The 12,086-nt window shown below is 45.4% G+C and overlaps 1 protein-coding gene across 3 annotated transcripts in view; it reads right to left on the reverse strand.

Moving 5' to 3' along the window:
* The window catches only part of LRCH2 (leucine rich repeats and calponin homology domain containing 2), a 1,103,616-nt gene that overhangs the window by 244,723 nt on the left and 846,807 nt on the right, over positions 1-12,086 (reverse strand). For all 3 annotated transcript variants that reach the window (XM_085607858.1, XM_085607859.1, XM_085607857.1), the window contains one exon: positions 9,874-9,918. In XM_085607858.1, coding sequence (XP_085463984.1) covers positions 9,874-9,918 — 45 coding nt within the window. The remainder of the gene's footprint in view (positions 1-9,873; positions 9,919-12,086) is intronic.

A 12,086-nucleotide genomic window follows, 5' to 3' on the forward strand; every position in this document is an offset into this window, starting at 1 on the left:
TACAGCTATGCGAATTGACTTGTATCGATATATACGCAAGCTCAAACTGCGTAAAATATTTGCCATGCACCCTGAATCCAAAACAACACAACTGGATACAGGAGGATCCACCACAGAGAACCTCGCAGGAAGCGACTTGGAAATCCTAACAGTGATGCGGGACTTACAAGAATCAGAAGGAATAGGAGAAGCTACAAACATTCAAGATGCTACTCAACTTTTAATGGAGATAGGGGTAAATCAGAGCAGTGGCAGAAGTCAGTTCAAAACACGATCTAAATTCATACCACGAACCCCCTATGATGCCATTGATTGCTTCCATGAGGCAGTAATCAAAGATCTTGATAAACTAAGAACTGATGACAAGACTCCTGGAGGGAGAAGAAAATACAATCTCACAAAAGCACAATGGGAGGCTGTGAAATCCCTCAGAGATGACCCCGAACTGGTAATCAAACAGTCAGATAAAGGGGGAAATGTCGTAATAATGACAAAGGAGCAATACAAACGTGAGGCCTTACGCTTACTTGGTGATACACAAAGTTATGTAAAAATCAAGAGAGAAGATTACAATAGCAGCGTATTGGCCTTCTACAGCCTGTTGGAAGAATGGAATAACAAGGGAATTCTAGAAACCAATGAGCTCCAATATATGAAGGTTGAGTGTCCTGTGTTACCTACATTTTACCATCTCCCGAAGGTACACAAGGACATTAAGGAGCCTCCAGGACGTCCGATAGTTTCCTCATTGGGAAGTCTATTGGAAAAGGCTTCTATTTATGTAGACTCCTTTTTGTTCCCCATGGTCAAGGACCTGAGTTCATTTATCCTGGACACAACAGACTTCATCCGCCAGATTCAAGGGATCTCCTGGGATGATGAATTACTGCTAATAACTCTTGATATAACTAGTTTATATACAAGCATCAGACACTCCCAGGGATTAGAAGCCCTTGAATTTTTCCTGAGAAGCCGAGCACTGAAGTTCCAGGAACATAACAAAATGCTATCACAAATTGTCTCATTTTGTCTGCATAACAATATTTTTCTGTTTGCAGGAGAACTCTATTTACAGACACAGGGTACCGCGATGGGCACGTGCTTCGCCCCCAGCTACGCGAATCTTTTCGTGGGCTGGTGGGAGAAGCACGTGGCCTGGGCGGGTGACAATGAGATTTGGCTTGATAAAATAGCCTTATGGTCTAGGTACATTGACGACCTCTTCATAGTTTGGAGAGGCACACACACAGAGGCAGAGGAATATGTGAGGGCCTTAAATGAAAATGACTACAACATCAAGTTCACGAGTAACATCAATGGAAAGGAGGTAGCCTTTCTAGATCTCCTGGTCTTTGTGGCAGATAACAAGCTGTGTACAAAATTGTACCGAAAGCCAACAGCGGGCAACACTGTCCTGCACTCTTGGAGCCAGCATCCCCGGAATTTGATCAATAGCATTCCGTATGGGGAGCTTTTAAGGCTCAAGAGGAACTGCTCCCGTTCTGAGGATTTTCAAGAGGCAGCCGACGAGTCCCTATTGAGATTCAAAGATAGAGGATATAAGAGCAAAGTGCTGCAGGAAGCAGTTGAAAAGGCAGGTGGCAGAAGCAGACAAGAGCTACTCACCAAGAAACAGGTCAATGATAGCGCAATGGAAGAAGATCAATCTAAGGTCAGATTAATTATGACCTTCTCGGCAGAGGCTCACAGAATTAGGGGCCTCATTCAGAAAAATTGGGGAATCCTCCAAACTGATGGGGTCCTGGGAAAATTGATCTCTCCAAATCCTGATATTACTTTCAGGAAAAGTTCCTCACTGAAAGATATTCTGGTGCGAAGCCACTTTGAAGAAAAACCGAGAACCAAACCGACTATAACCGGTTTCTTTCCTTGCATGAGTTGCAAGGTGTGCAAAAACTGCAAGAAGGTGAAAGACTATGCAGTACCAGGCAAAAAGCTTAAAAGATCCATTGATAAACTTCTTAACTGTAATTCCAGTTTTGTAATATACTGCCTGGTTTGTCCTTGTGGACTGCAATATATTGGAAGCACCATACACCCAGCAAAGAAGCGCATCTTGGAACATAAAAGAGCCATAACAAACAGGGACAAAACGTACCCAGTGGCGAGGCACTTTGCTGGGTTGCATGGTGCTAAGAGTGACAAACTGACATATTATTGCATAGATCAGGTCCCAGCAGGAGAAAGAGGAGGGGACAGAGTCAGGTCACTGAGACAGCTTGAGGCAAAACTCATAGTGGAGCTACGCACCAAAACCCCAGGGGGACTTAATCGGGAGGAGGAACTCTGGTCCTTTATTGGATAAAGCAACGAAAATCCAAACGTTGTCCCTTTGAAACATCTTTACAATGGGGAAGGATGGCATCTGACCACTCAGATAACCATGATTTAACAATTGAAGAAAGCCCATTCAGGGCGCTATTTTTGTTAAAAACTCGAGTAAAAAGATATAGATACCCCAATTGGGTTATAATTAGCCGGGGGCATAAATGAACACGTTTATGATTAGCAAACATTGTGTTTTCATAAATTTAAAAGCAACATGCATAGAATTCTGTTTACTCAAGCATGCACGAATACGTTTATGATTTACAAATATTATGTTTTTATAATTTGAGAGTAATACGTAAAGAATTCTGTTTATATATCTATGAATCACAACGTGGAACCCATAGGCTTGATGTATTAATCGAGTATTGTGAATTGTGGCATGACACAGTGTCAAAATGGCCGACAAACATCTTCCCACATTGAATATCTGTATACATGAAGTCCGCTTTTCATCTCCATTTTGCTATGATCATGATAACCAATCAAATGCTTAAATAGAAAATGGAAACTGAGCATTATTGACATTGACGAAGGCCAAGAGGCTGAAACGCGTTTGTCAGCAGATCGTGTACAGATCGTGTTTGCAACGAATTATAATAAATTACTGAATTGCATATTGACCAGAGTGCGCAGCAATCTTTGAAACTGTGGCTGTAATGGATTCGCGAGTTCCGCCCTCGCGGCTGGAGCACCCGCTGTGCTGAGAGCAGGATAACTGACGGAAAACGTGGAACATATATATATATATATATATATTTTTTTTTTTTTTAATTTTAAAATTATTATGAATATTTAAATGTCGTGGGAAATTATTATTACACACGCTGGGAAAACAAACTACCAGAAAAAATACAAAACAATAAAAAAAATTGTCTTTACATAAGCGGTGTGCGAATCACCGAAGTTGGTGCTCGCCTTCCTTTCTTGAATAGCTCTTTAAATTTTTTGTCTTTACATAAGCGGTGTGCGAATCACCGAAGTTGGTGTTCGCCTTCCTTTCTTGAACAGCTCTTTAAATATCCCTTAGATGGCACAGTAACCGCGCTACTGGTTGAGTACCTCACTAAATATGGCCGCCGAAAGCGTGTGATGTAATCACGCTCCCAGCATGCTTTGTGTGCTCTCAGCGTGATTTAGCGTCATTCGATAGAGATCGTGGAGGTGCGCGGAGACCGAATCTTGGTGTGGAGTTCCAAACTCTGTTCAACGTGAGTTGTTTACTTTTGAATGCCTTTATAGTGACGCGCGATCCAGTATATAAATATGTATATCCAAACACCGCTAATCCTGGAACAAACACGCTCCACAAATACTTGTCACCAGCAACAAACGCGCTCGCAGACCACGGTCTCTCCCAGGCTCCGCAATTATATTCGCTTAACTGGATACGAGCGCTAGGCGCAGCTGATTGTCTTCTTGTCCGCAACTCACACGGCAAACTGGGCTCACAGTCATTAATACAGCCGCAGGTGCAATCACAGCACAGCTATTTAATTCAGCCGCCGGTGCGTGTGCATTCTCACATTCACGCACTTTTGAATACAATTTTTTTTTTCTCTTGGTACCTTCAAGTGAACGCTGTTCTCTCTCGATCCCGGTCGTCGCCAATATGATGTAAGTAGAAGGTGAAGCCAAATCGGGTTTCCACATTAGTTTATTCCACATGAGAGAGAACAGCTTAGACAACCACCACCAAGTAGTACATAGCCCAAAACCACCGCCCGTCACGAGTGGAACATGGAATCCCACAAGACTAATAACATTCTATACAGAGAATACTACAGAGAGTACTGCCTGGGCCGACAGTAAGTGTATGGGTCTCTGCCTCTTGGTCTGGCGATGGGCCCAATGTCCATTACGCAGCCCTCAACAAGTCCTGGTGACACTTGTCAGATTCAGCCCCCCAGTCACACTCCGACCCTCTAACTCACTGTGGGCTAGTCACAAATTCAGCTGATGCACCCCAGCTCAGGATAGTCAAACCTTCAGCAATTGTAGCACTGCATGGGCAGACCACAACTTTGACAGTTGCAGCCCCGCACATCCTGATCATTGCTTTTGCAGTTGCAGGCCCACACAGGATGATCACAACTTCAGCAAATACGGTTAACTGGCAGCGTATTTTCTTATTTTATTTTTATTTTTATGGCACATGCTGCAAACAACAAAATATAAAATCCTTGTACCAGCTTGCCAAGGTCAGATTTAATGGCTTTGACAATGCTTGTATACATTTATTCAATCACAAGTTAGGTTATAAAGTTTGTAGCTAAAGTTACTGTATTAATCTTAAATTTAAGTGCTGCTCTAGTTGTGCTCAAATAGTTCTTCTAGAAGGATATATATTGATGCAGTTTAAACTAAGGGGAAAAAGTGCTACTGTGAGAGGCAACATAGTAGGTTAATACACCGGGGGGCCAGATGTACGACCCATTTTTGCATGCACAAATGGATTTGCGACCCGTTTCCGCATACAAAAATACCAATGGGCCATGTACAAACCCTATTTAACTAATCTAATTTATTTGAGACTTGTTATATAGGATTTGCGACTCACTATTAGTAATTTGCCGCCCTCTTCAAGAGGGTGGTAAAGCACTTGCAAAAAGGAAGGGGCCTACAGGGGACCCTTTCCCCTTTGTGAATGCGGGGAAAAATAATTTTTAGGGGCAGGCAGTGGTCCCAAGGAGCACTACCTACCCTTAAAAACTGAAACGAAAACGTTTCATTTTTTCTTTTTTTAAATGCATCCCGTTTTCTTTTAAGGAAAATGGGCTGCATTAAAAAAACAGCTTTATTTAAAAGCAGTCCCAGACATGGAGGTCTGCTGAGCCCAGCAGGCCACCATAACTGGGAGGCCCAGTCATTCTCAATGGGCCCAGCCATTCTCAATGGGGTCGCAAATTGCGAGTGCCTCATGAATATTGATGAGGCATGCAATTTGCAACCCCATTGAGAATCGTAAACAGTGTCTCTGACACTGTTGTACATTGGCATTAGCGACTCGCAAATTGCTCTCGCAATTTTTTGCATTTTGCAAGTCGCTAATGCCAATAGATATTTTGCATTGGCAATCCCTGAGATTCCAAATTCAATGCTTTTGTGACACAAAATGCATTTTCGAATTTCATTTTTCTACTGTAAAAAAGATGTTTTATGAGTTGGAAATCTTTTTTGGGTTGTAAAATGGATTTTGCAATCCATACCAAATCCCAAATTGGTGGGGTCGTGGAAAAGGCATTCTTCCAAATTGGTATTCAGCATGAGATGTGCAAATGGTTTGCGATCACAATTTTGGTTGCAAACCAGTGACCAATTAACAACTCTTCGAAAGAAGTAGTCACTGATTTGCAAAGAGGAAAGGGTCCTACTGTGACCTCATCTCCCTTCTGGAATTGTGGTGGCAACCTCCGGGGCAAAAGCAAGTAGTCCAGGGGACCATTACCTGCTCTCTCGTGTGTTTTCTCAAACAGGAAACTTCCTTTTATAAAGCAGCATTGTTTCCTTCGAGGAAGTTCTCATTTGAGAATGCAAACACAGAGATGGTAGCCTGCTGTATCCAAACACAGGGAGGGGGGGGGGGGGGGGGGGGGTCGCAAATTGCCTAATTAATATTCATTATGAAGCTCTTTCTGCAATCCCTGGCCAGTGGCAGTTGCAACGGATCGGGGGAGGCGGGGCGGGAGGGTAGAGGGTAGAGGGTAAAGAAAATAGAGAAATCCTCCTTGCCCCGCTTCTCCTCTGTCTCGCCTCCACATCTCTCCTGGCCGGAACAGGAAGCAGCCAGCCTCCCCTAGGCCAATCTCAATACTGCAATGCAGCGTTGTGATTGGTCTGAGCATTGTGGTTCGGCACTCAGACGGGGACTGGGAATGTTCTCCACCCAGGCTGTAATGCAGAAGCCAGCCAAACATTCATGTGCACTTACAGTGTGCCTACCACTCATCCCCCTGCTCCGAGAGCATAGCAGGCCCACCCTGCAAAGCTACCACAGCAGCATAGTATAAAATGATAATAACAAGTTATTATCATTTTATTTTTCCTTTATGTACACTGCTGAATAGCAGTGAGGCGATGCTCCTCCGCCTTTCCCGGAGGAGCCGCCCCTGCCCCCAGCATATCGTGATTTTGTAAACCGACCTAACAGTACAGAGGTTGATCTGCAAAGTAAGAGTCTATTCACAAAAAGTTGCTATGTAAATTGCGACCACTTTTGGAGAAGGATCTCTTAGTATATCTGGGACAGTGTGTTCTCAACAAGCCTCAGTGTCCAAGAAGTTTGGGTACAATTTAAGATATGGAATTTTGGGTGCCAATAGGTTAATCCACACTGACAATTGTTTTTTTTCCTGTGTACCTCTGTGCCAAGAAGCCTAAAGAGGAACAAAATCCACATGCCATTTAAACTAAAATGGAATACTTCCCACACATAGGTGGTTTCCTTTCTTTTGGTTAGGTTCAGAGGACGGGGGGGGGGGCTTTGTTTCCTAGGTCTTTACTGGTGAATTCATTATTATAGCGCTATTATAGCGCTGACATGGCTCCAATATCCCAATTCACTTCAATTATTATTTAACAATAGAAAAGACCTACGCATTAACTACCCAGTGGGGGCGGCATTCTTCGTACTACGACTTTATTCTAAAGCAAGGAGTATTAACCCCTTCGCCGCGGCACAAATTCCGCCGCGGTGCTGGGGGGGTTTGGGGTCAGCGCGGCGCCTCCATGCTCATGACGGAACCACGCCGTCATGAGTCACGGGCGAGCTGTGCTCATGACGGCGTGGTTCCGTCATGACTTCACCCACTTGCATTGATCGCCCGCACAGGCGGGGAATCAGTGCCGCATGGGCGGAGCGGCCGCCAACGGCCGCAGCATGACGGAACCACTCCCTCATGAGCACACGGCGCCCGTGGCTCATGACGGAGTGGTCCGTCAAGAGCAGGGAACGGGTTAATTATCTGATGACTATAACAAGAGTCGAAGAGCATTACCCGTCCATATTACTATATTTCCTTGAAGAAAAAATTCTGCCATTATAATAATGTTAGACCTGGCATCTTTGGCGTGGTTTCCCCAGACTTTTTGCCTCTACCTCCTGTATTTTTGATGCTGTGCTGGATTTCGTTTTTGCTGGTTTAGATGCTTTGGGCACTTTGCCACTGCTGATCAGTGTGAAAGTGCAAGTGCTACCTAGGTAAATTGTTCTATTGATTGGTTATCCATGATTGGTATATTTGTTTCACCTGTTAGCCCCTAGTAAAGTGCACTGAGTGTGCCAGGGCTGGTAATTCAAATCCTACTAGTGGGCCTGCAGCACTGATTGTGCCACCCACAGGAGTAGCCCTAAAATGGTGTCACAGGCCTGCCACCGCAGTGCCTGGGTGCGGTCTCACACTGCCATGTCGACTGGGTAAGTGCACCCACTTACCAGTCCCTAATCCTTCCGTTTGCTTCATATCATTCACCCTTATGGAAGGCCCAAGGGCAGAGTGCATTTTAAGTATAAGGTAGGACAAGCCCTGATGTGTGTGGCAGGTCCTAATAGTGAATTACAGCCATTTTCGTTTTTCACTATTGCAAGGCTACCTGTTCTCCATAGGCCTGAATGGGCAGTTTGATTATTACATCTTATAATCCTAAACTGACTCAGGGAACATGGTAGAAATTCGGGTTTAGTATGCCTGGACTCAGAATGATAAAATACATCTTTAAGTGAAGTTGGTTTTAACATTCTGTGTCTGAAAATACCACTTTTAGAAAGTAGGTATTTTCTTGTCTAACCATCCAAACCTGCCTTTGCTAGGCTGTGTATTCCTTGTCTGGAGTTTGAGTGACAGGGGCTGGGGAATTCCAGGGGGCTGGGGAATTCCTGGAGACAGGGTGAGCCAGCACAGAGCTGCATCTAGATGGGAGGGAGGAGTTGCACCTGGGACCTGAATAGGACAGTGCCTGCCCCCCACAGTGCTGGCTCCACCCCCTGTGGTGCGTCTGATGTCTCTGCCCTGCACTGTGAAAGGAGAGAAGGAATCATGTCAACAAAGTGCTCCAGGGCTGTGCTTTCCCTTCAAAATGCTGGCTCCACCTCCTGTGGGGCGTCTGATGTTTCTGCCCTGCACTGTTAAAGGAAAGAAGGAGTCATGTAAACAGAGTGCTCCAGCACTGGTTTGGACTGGGCAAAGGCCCCTCTGCACTCAGAGGACAAAGGATTTTGGGGTATAAATATTGGGACCCTGATCCCAAGAATTTAGCTCATCCTGGGATCAAGAAGGAACCTCTGTAACGGAGAAAGCTGGAAGACTGAAGAGGAAGGACTGACCTGCAGTTGCTTTGCTGCCAAGGAGAGGGGAAAGACTTTGCTGTGTGCTGTGTCCCCTGGCTTGAAGGAATCTCCAAGGGCCTGAGTAGAGCTGGCCTCCTGTTAAGAAGTCCCAGGAACAAAAGGACTTCACCCCCAGCTTCCCCCTGAACTCTGCTGTGTGAGTTCTGCCCTTCCTAGAGTGCTTGATCCAATTGTGGGGCCTCTGGAAGTTGTGCCTGCTGCTGGGAAGCTGACCAAGAGAAAAGAAGTGAAAGATCTGCAACTTTTTCACGCACCGCCAACTTAGCGAGAAAATTTCAGTCGCCGCGAAGATCGTCGCAGAGCCTGTCGCCGCTGCAACGTCAACGCCGCGTTCATCTTCGGAGCGCATCGCCCCCGGAGCGGGAAGATTGCCATCGCTGCGAGTATCGTTGCAGAGCCTGCCTCCGAGTGAGATCGTCGCACCGCTCTTTAGCGGGCCGCATTTCGTCGCTGCGAACATTGTCGCAGAGCCATCGAAGATAGTCACACCGCTCGTTAGCGGGCCGTATTTCATCGCTGCGAACATCGTCGCAGAATCATCGAAGATAGTCGCATTGTGCATTTGCGAGTAAATTTCTGCCGGAGAAGCTACGCCTTGGAATCCATACAAGTATCGCCTCACTCCCCATACAGACCGGATTCGTCGCACACGCCCGCTGCGTGCAGCGGGGTTGTCGCATCGCCTCCCCAGGGTCTCAGGACTGACGCTGTTGCTTGTTTTTCGACGCCTGAGTGCCGCTAGGAACTTTTATCGCATCACCAGGTACTGTTGGCTAAAATCGACGCTAATGTGGATTATTTTGTCGCTAAGCTAAGAACTCTTTTGAAACCATATTCTTGAACTGTGTATGTTGGATTTTTGTCGTTTTGGTCTTGCGTAGTTTATATAAAAGTACTTTATTTATCTACATTGGTGTGGAGTCCATTTGTGGTGTCTTCACTGTGTTACTGTGAGTGTTGGTACAAATACTTTACACATTGCCTTTGATAAGCCTGTCTGCTCGTGCCAAGCTACCAAGGGGGTGAGCAGGGGTTATCTAAAGAGTGTATCCCCCTTACCCTGACTAGAAGCAAGGGTCCCTATTTGGACAGTGGTACCTACCCCTGCCAACTAGAGACCCCCAGATCTAACAAATAATTGTTGAACACAGCTGAAACTTTCATACAGGAACTCTTACCTCATCATTTTCATTTCCATTTGTACTCTTTCTAGCAGATTTGTACTGGAAAAAAAAATACAAAAATGATGGTTAATATTTTTATAGACTTCCAAATCGTGTTAAAACTATCCAAACTTAGGAGGGAGAATCTAATTTCCGACGGGTCTGTTCTCAAATTAGAGTACCTATCTCCCAGGAATCTTATACCAACGACTTTCTTCCCTGTAATACCACACTTCAGAAATACTGTGGTTACATATTCAAACAAAACCCAACTCTTTGCTTCAAAAAAATCTCAATCATTTTAAAAACTCATGCCTTTTTGTTCATATCAAATTTCAGACCGTCTTTTCAGGCATCATGTAACCACATTGAAGATAATAGTTAATGCATGTTTTTTCTATCTCACTAAGTTAATAAACTATTGTTTTTTTTCCCTTTTGGTGAGTATTCTCCGACTATAACATCCTGCCAGGGATGGGGTTATTTCAGGAGCTCTAAATACCATAAGATAATATTAATACACATTTAAAATATACATAATAAAATATAAACATTAACTGTGTCCATGCTTGTCCATGCTTGTCTAAGGCTGTCGGGACAGCATAAATTGCAGCGGGGTTGGGGAAGCAGGGGTAGGCAATCCATTCTCTCTACAGCAGTATCTACACGCCACCCATCAGGACTCCACCCAAAAGCCTAGCCTTCCTCAATGTCAACTATTCCCTCATCCCCAGAGGATCCCATTCATCAACCACTTCCCTCCAGAGAAGAGCAATAGGTCTGCGATGTACGGCCCTAGCTTCCTCCCTCTGAAGTGCCCTTTCTTCAGCCCGTGCCTAGCGACTAACATTAGACACCCATGTCAGCACATTAGGTCCCTTGGGTGATTACCAGGTCATGGCCACATGCCACCTGGCCAAAGACAGGCAAAGTCCACAAATCAATTCCCCACCTTCTTGGGGCCTGACTTACAGAAAAGAGCAAGTAAACAAACAGCAGATGTATTAGTGATTGAACTAGACAGGTGCTTATTAAGACTCAAAATAACATTCCCCCCCCAGAACCCTACAAGTCTAGGACACCCCATGTCATGTGTCCACATTCTGCTCCTAATGTTGTGCAGCGAGGTCAACCCTTGGCTCCCCGCCACATATTGACTGGATCCTTTGAGGAGTAAGATATGCCCTATGGAAGTCATTAAATTGAATGAATGTATTTAAGTTGTGTGTTGTCTGAAACCTTCTGTGGATAAGCAAGTCCCCTCCCCATCCAGTGTCTGTCCTATCCCTCCCCAAAATCAGCTGACCAACAAGCCGCAGAGCACCCAAAGGATTTGTTACCATTCTTTCTAGGGCCTTATAGAATCACAAGACCAAATGAGATCCTGATCCCAGGGTCAGAAGTAACTGAAGGCCCACATACGTTGGAGGTTCCACTCTCACGTTCCCCTCCACAAATCCCATATAGCACGAGTAAGGGCTTCATAAGTAATGACCTGTATCACTGGCAGGCCTGACTGTTAAAGCATTAATTTGGAAACAGTGTCCTAGGGTCACCAACCCTACCTCCCCCAACCCACAAGAGTGCACCTGCCTTGAACTAAAGAAAGACAATAGCTTGCCATGAGGGAGTCCCACCAATGGGAGTTCAGGAGTGTATGGGGACACTGCAGTGGCGTAACACAGGCATCCGCAGCCCCCGTGGTGCAAGGGGGCCCCAAGCTCCAGGGAGCCCCCTCAGCACAATACTCTTGCTGTAGAGCTCCTGAACAAGTCCAGAGGGGGGCCCCTCCACGTACCTTGCAAGGGGCCCCCCTCAAGTTTCATTATGCCAGTGGGACACCATACAAGCGTGTTGCAGCCACGTCACCAGCAGTTCAGGGCATGAGACAAAAGGATACTCAGGCATGGAATCTGCATTGCCGGACATAACAGTTTTGCCAATAGGAGTCCATGGTTGGGTTCACAGCCCACCAGAACAAGATCCGTTAGAGCCACTCCATCAAGCCATCTTGCGATCCACTGTTATTGAGCTACTAGAAAGTACAATTCAAAGTATAGGACTCCCAGGACACCCTCAAGTAGGTGGCAACAGAGGGTAGTCAATGCAACTCTCTGGCGCCCGCCATCCCAAATCAGGTCACGACGGAGAGCTATGAGTCTCCAGACCCAGGAACCCAGAATTTTCATCTGAAGATTTACAAAAATTAGAGAAGTCTAAGGTGCATG

Source organism: Triturus cristatus, chromosome 5_2 (assembly GCF_964204655.1).
Source record: "Triturus cristatus chromosome 5_2, aTriCri1.1, whole genome shotgun sequence".
Lineage (NCBI taxonomy): Eukaryota > Metazoa > Chordata > Amphibia > Caudata > Salamandridae > Triturus > Triturus cristatus.